Source organism: Benincasa hispida, chromosome 10 (genome assembly GCF_027475165.1).
Source record: "Benincasa hispida cultivar pf3 chromosome 10, pf3_genome.v1.1, whole genome shotgun sequence".
Lineage (NCBI taxonomy): Eukaryota > Viridiplantae > Streptophyta > Magnoliopsida > Cucurbitales > Cucurbitaceae > Benincasa > Benincasa hispida.
The window spans coordinates 7,695,780-7,713,198 of record NC_143487.1 but is presented as its reverse complement, the minus strand read 5'-3'; the positions used below and the strand labels follow the sequence as shown (position 1 = coordinate 7,713,198).

At 33.4% G+C, this 17,419-nt stretch overlaps 1 protein-coding gene across 1 annotated transcript; it reads left to right on the top strand.

The window, feature by feature from the left end:
- Nucleotides 1-6,125: 6,125 nt before the first annotated feature.
- On the top strand, nt 6,126-8,465 carry GATA29 (GATA transcription factor 29). Its single transcript, XM_039046346.2, has 3 exons — nt 6,126-6,361; nt 7,349-7,780; nt 8,203-8,465. Exons 1-3 carry the CDS (start codon nt 6,149-6,151, stop codon nt 8,284-8,286), a joined length of 729 nt encoding a protein of 242 aa, XP_038902274.1. The 5' UTR covers nt 6,126-6,148; the 3' UTR covers nt 8,287-8,465.
- The last annotated feature ends 8,954 nt before the right edge of the window (nt 8,466-17,419 follow it).

Sequence of the window (17,419 nt, the reverse complement as noted above, 5' to 3'; positions counted from 1 at the left end):
GTGGTCTAGATCTTATACAAACTTTTTATATAGGACACCCCCGCTCCACGTCTCCACACAAATGGTTAGGATCAACCATCTGTAGTAGTTTATAACACTTACAAACCTCTACAAAGCAAGCCGTATCCGTAGTAGCACCAGGATCAAGTATCCCACCTTAATCCTTATACTACAGACCGATTTAGGTTATCACTTAAGGCATGATCCTCTTATGTATCACATATACATGCTTAAGTTCACATAAGATAACCAAGAAGCTTTGTTTATTGGATATGAGTAAATGTCAGAATTAAATAACATTTATTTTATTCATTGAACAATGTGTATCTTTACAAAACAACGAGACTCCGGGAGAATTAGGACATCAATCCCAACAAAATTAAGTATCTTAAAATCCATTTTGTTGCTTCCCAATGCCTTTTTCCAGGGTTAGACATGTATCTACTAACAAGACTAGTGTTGTATGATAAGTCTGGTCTAGTAGATATCATTAGATACATTAGATTACCTACTACTTGATTGTATGGAATTAATTGCATTTGAGTCAAATGTTCTATGTTTGTTTCCTTTGGTGAGTTTTCTGAAGAAAGTTTAAAATGATTACAATAGGTATAGTGACAGGTTTTGCATGAGACATATTAAATCTATTAATAACTTTTTCACTGTAGCTTAAATGACTAATGGTTAGAATAGAGAAGCCCTATCTCTACGTATTTCAATCCCAAGAATCTTTTTAGACTGACCCAAATCCTTCATGTCAAATTCTCTCTTTAAGAGATCTTTGACATGTTTTAAATCCTCCTTAGATTTTCCTGCTAGTAACATATCATCAACATAGAGTAGTAGATAGACTTTGTCCTTATAGGTTGTTGAATTAATATAAGAACAAATGTCATAAGAACTTCTTTGAAATCCAATACTTTTTATGTAATCATTAAATCTTCTGTACCAACATCTAGGGGATTGTTTAAGACCATATATAGATTTGTTTAGGAGATAGTATAGGTCTTCCTTCCCTTTTTCTTCAAACTTTTTAGGTTGAACCATATAGATAACCTCTTCTAGATGTCCATGAAGGACAGTTGTTTTAACATCAAGTTGATCTAGTTCAAGGTTGTACTGAGCAATTAGAGATAAAAGAAGTCTAATAGAGGTTTGTTTTATTACTGGTGAAAAATTTTCAAAGTAGTCTATGCCTTCCCTTTGGGTAAACCCCTTAGCCACTAGCCTTACCTTGTACCTAGGCTTTTCTTCTTTGGTAGAACCCTCATTTAGTTTATATATTCACTTAGAAGCTATAGGTTTTCATCCTTTAGGAAGAGGGGCTAGGGTCCAAGTATTATTGACAGTGAGTGATTCTATTTCTTCATACATAGCTTGAATCCAAGACCTAACATTAGGACAGTTTACTGCCTCTTCAAAAGTAGCTGGTTCTTGGTCATTAGCAGCTATTGTGACATTTAAGACTAGGTTCATGTAATTAGTTTCAGTATACCTAGCCGGAGGAACTATCACTCTTCTTTGCCTATCCCTAGCCAATGAATACTGACTTAAATTAGGTACAACTTCAGTATTCTCAGTATGCTCATTTGAGTTTTCCTCTTCCTCTTCTTCAGTTTCATTAGGAAGGTTATGACTAGTGGAAGAATCATTAGGTGTTTCCACCTCAATCCTAGCAGTACTAAGGCTTTTAGAAACTTCATAAGTTGTCTTTTCTTTTTGCATAAACATCTATTTTTCTCTAAAAGTGACAACCCTGTTTATGACAAATCTTTTCTCAATAGGATTTCACATCTTAAAGCCTTTAACACCTTCTGAGAACCCAACAAACATACAATTTACTGCCCTAGACTTTAGTTTCCCCTGACTTTGGTGAATATAGCCAACACATCTAAATACCCTTAGATTTTCTAGGTTAGGTGGATGTTTTGTCCATTTTTCTTCAGGAGTTAGAAAGTTTAGGGAGGAATGAGGACACCTATTTAAGGTGTATACAGTGTAGCTTGTTGCCCCAGCCTAATATTTTTTACTAAGGATTGCATCTGAAAGAAGACATCTAACCCTTTCCATAATTGTTCTATTAAGTCTTTCAGCAACTCCATTCTGTTGAGGAGTAAATCTAACAATCCTATGCCTAGTTATTCCTGTTTCTTTACAAAACTTATTAAACTCTTCACTACAAAATTCCAGTCTATTGTCAGTTCTTAGGTATTTAATTTCTTTAGAAGTTTGCTTCTTTATCATGAGTTTCCACTCCTTAAACGTATCAAACACTTGGTCTTTAGTTTTAAGGAAGTAGACCCAACTTTTTCTAGAAAAGTCATCAGTAAAAGAAAGTAAATACTTTAAGCCACTTAGGCTAGGTGTAGGAGCTGGACCCCATAGGTCAGAGTGAATATAATCTAGGATAGCTTTTGTGGTATGTTGTGCTTTGGTGAAACTTTGCCTTGTGGCCTTTCCTAAAACATAGTGTTCACAAAAGGTTAGATTTTCTGAGAGACCTTTAGGTAGAATCCCTTGTTTAGATAGAACTTCTAGGCCTTTAGTACTAATGTGAGACAATCTCTTGTGCCAAACGTCAGCATTTGTGATCTCATTTGTGGTGGCAACATATGCCTGTATCATCATTTCAACTCCTTTGACCACAAATAAGTCATTTATCTTTTCCCCAACTAGTATTACTTTAGAATCTTTTAGCACCTCAAGGGTTCCTCCTTTACCCCTGTACTCACACCCAATTGTATCAAGCATTCCTAAGGAGATTAGGTTTCTCTTAAGAAGTGGAACATATCTCACATTCCTAAGAAGTTTAATAGTTCCATCCTTAAGTTTCATAGAAACAAAGCCAATGCCTTCTATCCTACAACCTTGGTTGTTTCCCATATAAATCATTTCTCCTTCAATTTCTTTAAAGGTGTTGAACCATGGTCTCATTGAGGTCATGTGGTAGGTGCATCCAGAATCTAGGACCCAATCATGTTTTCCTAGAGGATTTACATGGTTGGATTTGTCTAAGGTTGAGGCTAAAGCATCTGAGTAGATAAAGTAACCTTCTACAATAGATGCTTCGGGCTACTTGCCTTTGGAGTCCTTTTCTTTCTCTTGGTTTTTCCTCTTTAGAATAAAACAGTCTTTGATTAAATGTCCTTTCTTTTTGCAATACTTACATTTTAATTTGTGTTTAGACTTATTATCTTCTGAATTATGTGGCTTTCTATCCTTTGAGTGATTTGGTTAAAAGTTTCCTTGAGCAAATAACCCTTCATCACTAGGATGATCATTTTTTATCAATCTGTAACTCTAGCTCTCTAGTTCTTAGGGTTGATATTATAGTATTAGTACTTATACTATCCCTTCCATATTTTAGAGCATTTCTAATTTCCTTATAGGGTTTAGTTAAAGAATTAAGAAGCACATAGGCCTCATTCTCATCACCAAGTTTTTCTCTTAAGGTTTTGAATTCAGCAACAATTTTCTTGAATTCATCTAAATTATTAGTTAAAGATTTTGATGAATCCATTTTAAATGTAAAGAATTTCTCCCTAAGGTACATTTTACTAGGAAGATCTTTGGTAGCATATAATTCTTCCAGTTTAGTCCATATCCTATAGGCTGTTTCTTGATCTAAAACTTGTCTTAAAACACTATCACTAAGGATTAGGACCAACGTACCATAAGCTGCCAGCTCCCAATCTTTTTTTTCTTGAGCTGTCACTGTGACTGGGAGAGTTCATGGGTCAAAGAGAGCTCTGTGAGCCTTCTGTTGGCCGAGAATTGCCTTGATTTTGGCCTTCTATAGGCTAAAATCTCCTTTGCCATTGAACTTCTCTACTTCGAATCTTGCTACTAACATCTTAGAGTGAAAAACTTGAATCTTGAATCTTCAAGAACTGCAATTTTGTAAGTCTTTTGCTCTGATACCACTTTGTTGGGCCTGCACACTTGAAATTATGAATTGTGAAAGCCCAAATGATGAAATGTTGGCCCTGTTTACTTATCCAAATCGTGATCCACAAAGTTATTTTGCTCCAAAATTAAATTGGTTTGGTAGAAAACTTGATCCTCCTTTGTCCACGATCTTCCAGCTGATGTGCACCACGTGGAATAACCCACTATCTTTTGCCTGATGGAAGTGAATGACTATTCTGTTTCTGATGGAATTTTCAGAAACAATTAATTTCTTTCTCTCGTTCTCTCTATCGTTTTGCAGAATACTTTGCTAACCCTTTCTTTCTTTCTGATTGTTTCGAGCGATTGCCGTGTGAATGAAGAAGATGGAGAACATGCAATCTTGTAAAAGAAAAGAGAAGGAAGAGATCTACACAATGATATACGTGGTTCGGCAAACGATGCCTACATCCACGAGAAGGAGAAAAGTTTTTATTCAAGAGTTAAGTCACACTTTTTCTTTACAGACTACTAGCTTTCTTGTAAGCCTTTGTATGTTGTTTCTACAAATTGTAAATGATGTTTATTTATACATTTGTCTGATACAAATAGTTAATAACAAACTGTAAAGAAAAAGAAATATGAACAACTGTTGAATATATGGTTGAATATTTGAGCTTATTTTGCTTCAATAGATTATACCAACACAGAGATTTTAACCATTAAATAAAATGTATTATTACCAATAGTGTAAAGTTTGGGTAAAAATTAGAAGAGAATTAAAAATATAAGCCAAGCCAGATGGACAAACAGGCTGCAAGAAATAGCAATTATTTGGATAAAGGCAAGGAAAGGAAGGGATCTCGTGTGATGGAGAAAAGACAAATGCTCATAATAAGGTTACCAAAGTAATGGAAATTATAATTGGACGAACCATAGTTTTGTTCAACCATGGTAATTAACTTGGTCCCTAACTTTCATATAATTTAACTTCAAATCTAATCGCTTCCAACCTGTCCCTCTCATTCATCAAAATCCCCTTATATTTACACGTGGAACCTCTCAACAAAACAACAGCTTATTTACGTATGGGATCAATCATTCCCTCTCTGCTTTTCTGTGTACAAACACACAGATTCTTCTATTCCACCATACCAAAGCAAGAACCTCAATTACCCAGGCAAACAAACTCAGGAGGGAACCCTAATTTATCACCCACCACCTAATATTTTCATATTATTATATCATTGTGATGCTTCACTTTCCAAGGATATATGAACAAATCGAGATCACATGAAGATGAAAAAGATATATTGAGAATTTAAAAATATCGTTAAAAAAGATTTTAAAAAATTGATCTCGTACATATTTTTTCTCGGTAGCTCAATCATAACAACTCCAAAATTTTTATATATAAAGTTAAGTGTGACCTCCTAAAAATTTACTACGAAGGATATGAGTAAGAACAAAACATATTGAAACAATCTGTGTTGGTTTACTTTCAATCAAAACATGTCGTTAGAGTGTTGTATTGGGAAAAATCTTCCACTACCACCGCAAGAATAAGCAAACAAGATAATAGAAAATTAAAAAAAGAAACCCACAAAACTAGAAAACATAATCATTTAAGTAGGAAATTCAAACTCAAAGAAAAACCAAGACCCACAAGAAAGAAATCTACTATGTGAAAAATTATTACCAATCACACAGAAAAATTATGTACTAAATCCCAATTTAACTAGAATTAGTGCACTCAAACTTAAAAATGTTTCTAACTAATACAATTTGAAACCAAAATTGTAAGCTATTTTTATAATGCTTAGATCATATCACTTCCTTGAACCTTTCAAACGTGGAACAACCGGTACTGTTGTAATATTCTGCAAAACTTATACCAACAAAGATATTAGTGGTGTTCTACTAATAATTAACATTTGCATTCAACTCTGTCTCTCGAGTTGTAGCTTAGACTGATGATTTTCCTTTTTGTCTCTACTTGAAAGGCCAATTTGTCCATTTATACTTTAATTGTCAGCCTTCCAGCTTGTCAAATACATCAGTTTTTTTTAAAGATTTTCGTGCACCCATATGATTAATCATCGCTTTCCTAAGGTGAACTTCCTTTCTCTCTCTCTGCTTTTCGAATCTCTCCCGAATGAGAGCCCATCAAGTGAATATATAAATATACTATATAATGTGAACCTTGTTTATATATACTATTTTAACTAATTATTTCTTCATCTCCCCAAGAAGAAATTAAATGGAGTCTCATCAGATATGGCGTCAAATGAAAAGCCATGAATATGATCACCACCGTCGGTTAATTCATTCAGAAAATCAAGTGGATCTGACACTCCGACTTGGGTTCCCCGATGGCAGTGCCGTTGAACGTCCTGATATTGATCATCATAATAACCCATTCTTCTCCACAGCATTTCATAATATCAACCATCATCCTCTTCAAACTCATCAGGTTTTTAATTTGCTTCTCATTTCTTTGCTTTTGTTTTCAAATATGGTTTTTTTTTTTTCTTTCTCACTCTCGATATAATAAAATAAATAGCGAGGGTAGGATTTGAATTTCCAATTTTAGAACAGGATTAGATAATAACTCCATCCATTTGCTTTCAAATGATCTCGTAATTAATTTGAATCTAGCCTATGCATTTTCCAAAAGCTATTATTGTGCTCTCTCTGCTAAAACCCTAATTAGGTTTTTATTTTTTCTAATTGATGAATGATTTTGATTTGACTAGATTTTATGAATACAGAGTGTACATGATCTCTTACTATATTAATTAACCTTCCATCTTAATTAATACTATTTCTTACCATGATTTTAACTATTTTATATCCTAATTTTTTTCTTTGAAGGTTCCAACCTCTCAGCGATTTATATAGCTATCAATCACACCTCAATTTAGTCAAATTCAAATTTTAATTTAGTAAAGACATGTTTAAGTGTTTAAATAAGTATTTCTAAGTGAAAAAAAATGTTTATAAACACTTAGAACGTCAATCTAAATATGTCCTAAATATCAAATATATATAATAATTAAATATATATATATAATTCTTAAATTTGTAATGTGTGTGCAAATTCAAATTAGAATTATATAGATTTAATTATAAATTTGGTCGTTAAGGTTAAAAAAAAAACTATAATTTAATCTATGTGATTTTAAAAGTTTTGAGTTTAATCCTTATCGCATGATAAAATGTTAAATTTAGTATTTATGGTTTGATAAAATCTCATACATGGTCTCTATCAAAAGAACTATTAATGAAAGTTTTATTGTATCATAGGAATTAATTTTTAATTATAAATTATAGAAACTAAATTCTAATTTTCTCTATGTATTATTAAATTTATCATTTAACCCGTGATATTTTACTGATTGATCTAATACAATATTATATTTAACCAAATTAACCCAAATAATGGAATGAATTAAATCAGGTGATGGTGGACAATCATGGGTCGGCGTCCTCCGGAGGCAGAAATGGTGAGATGATGAGTGAAGCAAATTACAACCCTCACCAAATTGTATGGTCAAAAGAGCTGAAAACCTATGTTCTCAAGTCAAATGATTTTGGGCAGCTTCATCCAAGTTCATACAGTAATACTCATCAAGCCAAGCCCATTGCCACCACTCCAAATAATTCCCCCAATCTTCCTCTTCCAAAGTACAATAATGACCTGTACACACTCCTAAACCCTGCTTCTAGAATAACAGATGATCACGAAGCGGAAGCTTCCTCCGGTGGTCGGCGGAGAGGTTCCCGACGGCGCCGAGTTTCGGCCAACAACGATGCCGAGAGGAGGTGCACTAATTACAATTGCAACACAAACTTTACGCCCATGTGGCGTAAAGGCCCTCTTGGTCCCAAGGTATCCGTTCACGTTTGGAAGGGATTTTGAAATTAAAATCACTTTAAAATAAATATTTAACTACTCAAAATCAGTTTAATATTCATTTAATACTTTTAAATGTGATTTTTATATCACTAAAATTGGTTTTTTGATAATAAAGAGTATTTTTGAAATCTTAGAAATGATCAAAGGTGATTTTAACAATTTCAAAATTACCACCAAACATGTCTTTAATAATTCAAAGGTTAATTTTGATGATATGAAAATTATATTTAAAAGTGTAAAATTAAATCTTCAATTTATTTTACGTGGATTTCGAAGTGATTTTAAATAAGAGAAGATGATTTTAATTAATTTTAAATTACTGTATGTATTTACTATAATAATAATGATAATGGAGGTAATATAACGGTGGATTAATGAGTGTAATAATATTTCAGAGCCTTTGCAATGCATGCGGCATAAGGTATAGAAAGGAAACGCTGAATAGGGAAGCAATGGCGGCAGAAAACAGCAGCGGCTAGCTAGCCAACAGTGGGAGCGAAATGGGGCAATCAGGGAACCTTTTTTCTTGAACATTCGGCATTGCCTCGGGTTCTTTTTTTCTTGAAGTAATGCATATCAAGAATTAGGTGTCAATTGGCAAATAATTTGATTTCTCTCTTCATCCGTTTTTAATTGAAGCTCGGTTTGGTTAAATGGATTTGTCTACCCTTCAATAAATATTTATTCATTATTAGCATTTATATAAGGGGATTTGCTCACTAATTTGAGTAGGATTGAGTTGGTAAAAGTCATAACTTAAATGTTTGACCTACCAATTCAAATGTTGATGAAGTTAAGTTGGTTATTTTCAACCAACTCAATCAAATTCGCTCTAACTCACTCCAATTCATCCTGATCTCTTTCTTCCTCCGATGTTTGACTCACATGCTGACCACTATTGCCAACTATCGTCGTGCACCACCTCACTTTACCGTCCAACTTCGATGACCACCTTCATGTGTCCAACTATGGTGACCAGTTCCGACAACCACCTTCAATGATCAACTCCCACAACAACCAACTTCGATGATCGCCTTGAGTGACCATCTCCGATTACCAATTTTGTCGATGATTTCCAACGACCAACAACTCTAACGATCATCTTAGCGCCAATCATATAGTTAAAAAGAAAAATGCCCTATAAAAGTGTTTTTACATACAAACTTAAAATTATTAATCCATAATGTTTATGTTTAATATTAGTCTTTTATAATAATTTGACATCAAACACATAAGAAAATAAAAATGATTTTTTGATAAACATCTTTCTTTCATGCAATTGCCCTAATTCAATATATTTTTTTTTTAATGTTAAAAGAATATCAAATACCATGTTAAAAAAGAAGGGGAAAACAATTTTAACCATAAGCTTGACAGGTTTTATCAACTTTAGCCATAAAAACTTTCAATTTCATCAATTTAAACTTTAAATTTGGTGAAATGTATCGGTAACATTAAACTTTCAATTTTATCCATTTAGACCTCAAATTTTGAAAACTATATCAGATTTAACCCTAAATTTTCAATTCTATCAATTTAAACCTCAAACTTGGATAATTGTATCATTGAAAGTTTAGGGATAAAAATTGATATATTTTTGCCAAGTTTTGAGGTTTAAATCGATGAAATTAAAAGATAAGAGTTAAAATTGATACAACTTGTCAAGTTTAGGTTAAAAAAAATGAATTTTTTCTATTAAAAAAAAAGAAAGAAAAAGAACATGCATTTCGTTTTTTTTTTTTTTAGGACAATTGTATTAGGTAGAACTTTTAGGGATAATAATTAAGTGCATGTCAATAGAAAAGGGGCTTGTTTAGGTTACCAAAAACTACATCAGATATCCCTCGAGTCCCTAATAATATAACTCAACCCAACATCTCAAACACACAAACTTTCTAGCTTAATTCAACTCAATTCTATACTCTAAACATAGACTTTTTAATTTTACAGGTAATCATTATCAACTCAACTCATTCTATCCATCGAACATCTCTTCAATTTCTTGTTATTGCTTATATTTTATGTTTTATGAACTTTTTTTTATGATATAATCGAAATGTTGATTTATCTATCACGTTGATGACAAATTCATGAATAGGGTTGGAAATTTAGTTGAACAAATGATTAAGAATAAAATATCTACAAGTAATACCAATGGAGAATCGAAGTATATAATTATGCATACAACATTGCATATTTTATAGGATAAATCCTACACAATTGGTGTGATTATGATGCATAATTAATGTTTCTACTAATTAATCGATAGTTTTAATAAATTAAATCCATTACTATTAAGGGAACTAACCTACTTATAAATATAGTAAAATATCATTATTTATCAGTAATAGACCGCGATAGACATTTATCAGTATCATTAATAGAAGTATATCACGATTTGTCACTGATAGACATTGATATTTTCCTATACTAGAAAATATTTTCAGCAATTTTACTATCACTACAAGAAATATAGTCTTCAGGGATGAAAATAATGTCTCTAAATTTATTTTTTTCATTGCAAAAAATGTTCGATGACGAAAACTTCTCGTAACATGCATTCATTTCTAAAGCCTAGTACTGAAAGGTTTTTGCGACGTTTTATAAAAAATATTGCAAGAGGCGACAAATTCTTTAAACGTCACATTTTTCATGACGTTGCAGGATGCGGCGTTTATCCAATATGTCGCAGGTTGCGACGTTGCATTGTTCCTTGCATTCGGCAAAATAATCTTGCTATGTTTTACGTTTCGTGGCAAATTTTAATAATATTAAAAAAAGTAATATTTGTTTTAGACATTTTTTATAAATATTATCCCTAATAACACTTCTGGTGCAAATCTGTATACAAACCACATGGAATTAAACAAATATGAACCAAATATCGTACTATATTAAAATATGTGTATAAAATTTTTAGTTCAGTACAACAAAAATAGGTTCCAACAAGGTTTGAATATTGCTACCAACAATTTCAATTTAGTCTCCAAACAGTAGAAGAATTTTGGGCTTTAATGTCTGTTTTAAACCGACATTAAAGATAGTATTATTAAAGGGCTTTACTACAAGTGAAAAAATTTATGAATAGTTAATGTCGGTTGACATCCTCGAATTGCTGAAGGCCAAGCCTTTTATAGGCCTTCAACGTTGAACCGTAGGGAGTGAAAAGGGGCTCTTCGCCACAGAACGTGCGCAGACGAAACAGAATGGGCGGACGGAACGGACCGTTTCCTCCTTTTTTTTCAGTTAATAATAATAAAATAAAATAAAATAAAATTTTTATTAAAACTAATCATCACACGCGCCTCGCCTGACCAGACGGACGGCAGCACACGTGTAGGACGTCCACCGAACCCACATTGGTCTATCTCCCCACTTCCTTCAAAACATGGGTACCCCTTGGAACCCAAACCCAAAACTCAAGATTTGAGTACATAAAGGAGACTTCCAACACCAAATTTTTCAATGTGGGATTCTCCAACTAAAAATATTAGTTCCCTCTTATTGTGAAAGTTAAATTTTCACCCAATAATCCCCCACTTAGAAATTTAAACAAAAAGGAAAAAAGAGAGAAAAGATTTTTATCGAGCAGTTTCAGTCTATATAACACTGTGTATAAGCAAAGGGGTCTTATGACTTGAACCTTTACATAGTGTAGATGATTCAGAATATATTAGAATAACCTTTTTGGTTTTGAACTCTATCTCTAACAGCATCTCACACGAAGTGTTATTAGGGTGTAGTATGAAAGCCCGTGCTTTAAGGCCTAGCACGTGAATCCCGATTTAGTGAATGCTCTAGAGAGTTTGCCTAAAAACTCCATAGGAAGAGGCCCTCACTTCCACATTCACACAGGTGAGTCTATCAAGAGTACTCCTATAGCTAGGTACCCCACTTGTCATCAAGTATAGATCTCATTAAGAACTGAGTTTAACCTTTCTTACGCTTCAGGATATCATGCTCAGACTTTAAGTCATAGGAATGGAACTCTGTGTTTGGTTTAGCATGATTCACTATATATCACTCATGATCAGTTATTACCCGTTGAACCTATTCTTGGGATCTCCAGTCTACAGGTTGGGTTTTCCTTACTGTGATTCATCTTTCGATAGATATGAGTCCCATCCTTTCTGAGGCTTTGAAAATCTTTTCTCTGGTCAGACCTTTTGTCAAAGGATCTGCTAAATTTTCATCAGTCTGTATGTGATCCACTCTAACTACACCAGTAGTGAGAAACTCTCTAATGGTATTGTGTTTACGACGTATTTGACATCTTTTTCCGTTATAGTAACGGTTCTGAACTTTTGTGATTGCTGTAATATTATCGCAATGGATCAATATGGCTGGTACCGGCTTTTCCCATAAGGGAATCTCTGATAGCAGACTTCTAAGCGAACCTGCTTCTTCACTAGCTGTCGTTAGTGCTATCATTTCTGACTCCATCGTAGATTAGGCTAAAATGGTTTGTTTCTTGGACTTCCAAGAGACAGCCCCGCTAGCTATATAAAGATATAGCCACTTGTAGCCTTTGAATCATCTAAAAGAGAGCTCCAATCAACATCGTTAAACCCTTCCAGGACAGCGGGAAACTTTTGATAATGTAATCCTAGGTTTTGGGTTTTCTTCAAGTATCTCATGGCTCTTTCTATATCATTCCAATGCTCTTTACTATGTCTGCTTGTAAACCTGCAAAGTAATCCTACAACATAAGCTATGTCAGGCTTAGTGCAGTCAGCAGCGTATCTAAGACTGCCTATGATGCTCGCATACTCAGATTGATTAACACTGTCACCAGTGTTATTGAACAACTTGACATTAGGGTCATAAGGAGTACAGGCTGGTTTACACTCAAAGTAATTATATTTCTTTAGAATATTTTCTATATAGTGAGATTGATCCAAAGAAATTCCCTTTTCAGACCTATTTACTTTTATGCCTAAGATTACACTAGCTTCTCCTAAGTCTTTCATGCCGAAGTTCGCACTCAATATTGATTTTACATCATTTATGACGTGCAAGTTCGACCCAAAGATCTAAATCATCTACATATAGACATAAGATAGTGTAGAGTTTATTATCAAACTTATGTCACTTTCATTGACCTTGAAATCTTTAGATAGGATAAGGTTGTCAAATTTTTCATGCCATTGCTTAGGAGTTTGTTTTAGTCCATAGAGAGATTTGTCTAATTTACACACCTTATTTTCTTGACCATGGATAAAAAAACCCTTAGGTTGTTCCATGTAAATCTCTTCTTCAAGTTCACCGTTTAGGAAAGAGGTTTCTACATCCATCTGATGTACTACGAGGTTATAAAGGGCAGTGAGAGAGAACAGGACACGGATAGAGGTAATTCTAGTGACAAAGGAGAAGGTGTCAAAGAAATCTACGTTTTCTCTCTGTCTAAAGCCCTTCACTACTAACCTGGCTTTAAACTTGTCGACAGTCCCATCAAGTCTAAGTTTCCTCCTTAAGATCCATTTGCACCCTATTGCCTTACATCCTGGGGGTAGATCTACTAAGTGTCAAGTCCTATTTGACTCAAGTGAGTCTATCTCATCATTTATGGCTTCTTGCCATAAGTTTGCATCTACTGAGGACAGAGCAGCTCTCAGATCTTTAGGGTCTTCTTCTACATTGTAGGTCAGGAAGTCATTTCCAAAATCTTTGGCAGTTCTAGCTCTTTTGCTTCTTCTAGGTTCTGGGTCAGTTTCCTCTCTAGGGTTAAGATTTCTAACTAGGGTTATACCACTTGATCCAAAGCCTCCATTATTCCTTGATTTAAAAGGAAATCTATCTTCAAAGAAGTCGACATCATTTAACTCAATGATCACTTGGTTCACTAGATCATAGAACCTGTAGGCTTTACTATTTAAGGCATAACCTATAAAGACACACTCGTAAGCTCTACTAGCCAACTTTCTCCTTTTTGGGTCTAGAATCCTTACAAAGGCTAGAAACCTCATGTTCTAAAGTAGGACAAGTTTGGTTTCTTATTCTTGAGAATTTCGTAAGATGAAGTTTTATTTTTAGATTTCGAGATTCTATTTAGGACATAACACACGGTAAGGATGATTTCACCCCTCCAATAAGACACAGATCCTAAACTAAGTAAAATAGCAACTACTAGCTCAGCTAAAGTTCTATTTTTCCTTTCGGCTTTTCCGTTCATTTCAGGAGAATAAGGTGCGGTCTTTTCGTGTATTATTCCATGACAGTTAAAGAACTCATTAAAATTGTCCAAGTCGTACTCGGTTCCCCTATCACTATGAAGTCTTTTAATCTTTCTATTAAACTGATTCTCTATTTCATAAACAAAAAGTTTGAAGGCTTTAAAAGCATCACTTTTGTTTTCAGCAAGTATACAAAAGTAAAATCAGAGCAGTCGTCAATAAAATTAATAAAATATCCTTTACTGTTCATCAACGTAAGGAAGCACATCATTTACATTTTGAATGACATAAAGATGAGCTTGATCCAACTCATCCTTACTCGGTCTGATAAAAGAAGTAGCTGACAATGCTCTATCAATGTTTGAATTCGCTTTCTTTGTTGATGAGTTTAGCCCAATAAAATGAACACCAGATAAGAATTCAGAATAAAACTCTATAGTCTTTTCAACAATATAATTTTCTCCAAAACATCCTTATGATCGATTTCTATTTCGTACATAAGTTTTCAACACTTTCATGAATCATTCTCTTCAACAATATAATTTTCTCCAACACATCCTTCTGATCGATTTCTATTTCGTACATAAGTTTTCAACACTTTCATGTATCGTTCAAAAGGATACATCCACCTCAAATAAACAGGTCCACAAAACTCAACTTCTCTTACGAGATGCACACAAGGTGTACCATTATTGTGAAGAATGATGGTGGAAAATACTTCTCTGAGAGGCATAGAGTGACAACGATATCCTCTTGCATACCCTTTAACTGAGATGAATCGATCTCCTTGCAACATATAGCATTAAAAAAGAAGCATAGGCGAGTAATTGTAAGTCTTACATGTTTAGGTAAAATATCACAAATGGCTATCGATAATAATTGTCACATAAGAACGTGATGGTCATGCGACTTAAGTCTGTAAAGTTTTAAATATATGAGCGACACTAAACTTTGAATGTTCGATGAATAGCCTTCAGGTACTTTAATTTCTGATAGTACCTTACAAAAGCTCAATTTCTCAGCTCATGTTAATGTATAACATGCAGGAGGTAAAAAGACTTTTTTCTCTCCTACTTGAGGGGCTAATTCTGATCTAATGTTCAGTTCCACCAAATCTAAACGGGTTTTTATTCCATCCTTCGTTTTACCAGGAATATCAAGCAATGTACCAATAAGATTTACACATACATTCTTTTCAATGTGCATCACATCTAAACAATGTTGTACATCAAGATACTTTCAGTATTCTAACTCGAAAAGAATAGATTTTTTCTTTTAATAAGTTGAAGTGCTATCTCCACTGTTCTTTTCCTTGATAGTTTTCTTACTAGATGAATATTGATACTTGTTTCTGCAAGAATTTATTCCCCACTCAATGGTTTTGGACCAAATTCTAATTCTTGTGCTCCATTAAAAGCATTCTTTCATTGCCTATATGGATGATGGCAAGGTAGAAATTTGCGATGCACGAGATATGCCATCTTTTTTCTTTTTGGTAAATAAGTGGATGAAGTATTCTCTCCACAAATTGGACATGCATGATATCCTTTAACTGTACAACCACACAAGTTACCATACGCAGAAAAATCATTAATGGTCCATAATAAAATGGCTTTAAGCATGAAACGTTGTTCTTCATATGCATCGTAACATTCTACCCCATCTTTCCAAAGTTTTTTCAAGTCATCTACTAACGGAGCTAAATAAACATCTATGTCATTTTTCGATTATTTAGGACTAGATATTAGTGCAGTCAACATAAAAAAATTTCGCTTCATGCACAACTATGGAGGTAGATTGTATGTCACTAACATCACTGGCCAACTATATCTACTACTAAGATCTCCATATGGATTTACCCCATCTGTCGAAAGAGCAAAACGAAGATTTCTAGGTTCTGACCCAAACTCTGGCCACAAATTGTCTATTTTTTTCCACAATAGGGCATCTTTTGGATGTTTTAATAAACCATCTGTTTCTTTTTTTTTTTTTTTTAAGCATGCCACGTCAATAAACTTATTGTTTCTATACTTCAAAACATTCTTTCAAATCTTGGAATTGGGGGAAAATACCACATGACTTTTGCTGGGATATTCTTAGCCCTTTCATTTAAATTTTTTTGAAGCTTCCATCTTGACGTACCACAAATGGGGCATACATTTGCATTAAAGAGTTCTTTTCTAAACAAGCAACAATCATTTCTACATGCATGAATCTTCTCGTACTTCATTCCAAGAATACCCAACATCTTTTTTGCTTCATAAGTAGAAGTTGGAATTTCATTAGGACTAGGTAATATGTCATGAATTAATTCCAACAACTCAGTAAAACTCTTATCGCTCCATCCAAATTTAGCTTTCAAATTATATAAATTTATCAATGTAGATATTTTGGAAAAAGTTTTACAATTTGGGTACAATGGTTTCTTTGCATCATCTAATAATTCTTCAAAATTATCGGATTTTCCACTAAAATAGTTATTGTATGCAACCTCAAACATTCCAATTCTATCATCAACATTAACATCATCCTCATCAACTTCATCTCTTTCACTAGTAGACACATTTTCATTATTTCTCTTAATCAGTAATGATTCACAGGGAAAAATCCATGTTTGATAACTTTGATCTATACCATTAAAAAATAAGCGATCTCTTATTTTGTTCACATTTAGTCTTTGCATTCACACACTTCAAACATGGACAACTCATGACATTCGGTATATTTGAATGTTGTAGACCATTTTTAATAAACATCTCGACCTCTAAATCATAATCAGCTGACATTCTATTCATTTCCATCCATTACTTATCCATGATTGTAAAATATGCAACTTAATCTATAAAAAAAAACAAAAAAAAAAAACAATAACAATGGAAAATTTAAAAGCATAAAATTGTGATTGTAAAATATGCAACATCAACAAATTTAGAACAAATAGAACAAATAGACTTTTAAGATAAGCATCTTATAAATATTACCTTGTACTTGTTATTAATGTTGTTATGAAGTCCTTTTTGTGTTGGGTGCACCTTCTTCACTTGTCAACCTTCTTAAAACATGTCAAATGCAATCTTCCTATCTTCCTTCCAAATCCCCAAGAATCAAAATTTAGCCTTACACGTCAAACTTGAACTTAACAAATGAAAAACTTCACTCAAAATCATTTCATTATTGCTCAAATGAGTTGGCTCAAAGATTCTAATTCAACTACTTTCCTAAAGAACCTTACTCTGAAATAGTTTAATTCTTATCTTAATTTAACATATGCAAATAATGAATCAACAATCCTAAAAAGAAAGTCTAAGAATTTATACTATCATGTAATGTTTGCCCAATAATGGAGGGCTTGAGGATAATTTGTTGTCATGAACCTGCATATAAGAATCCAAAATCTTTCTAAAGAAGAAAAATGCCTTATTTTTTCACAGATTTATAT

What these genes read in the sequence shown, in the direction of transcription:
- GATA29 (XM_039046346.2), top strand. Translation starts at nt 6,149, where the DNA reads ATGGAGTCTCATCAGATATGGCGTCAAATGAAAAGCCATGAATATGAT. An exon ending in ATCCTCTTCAAACTCATCAG is followed by an intron (nt 6,362 to 7,348) that starts GTTTTTAATTTG and finishes GAATTAAATCAG; the next exon opens with GTGATGGTGGACAATCATGG. An exon ending in AAGGCCCTCTTGGTCCCAAG is followed by an intron (nt 7,781 to 8,202) that starts GTATCCGTTCAC and finishes ATAATATTTCAG; the next exon opens with AGCCTTTGCAATGCATGCGG.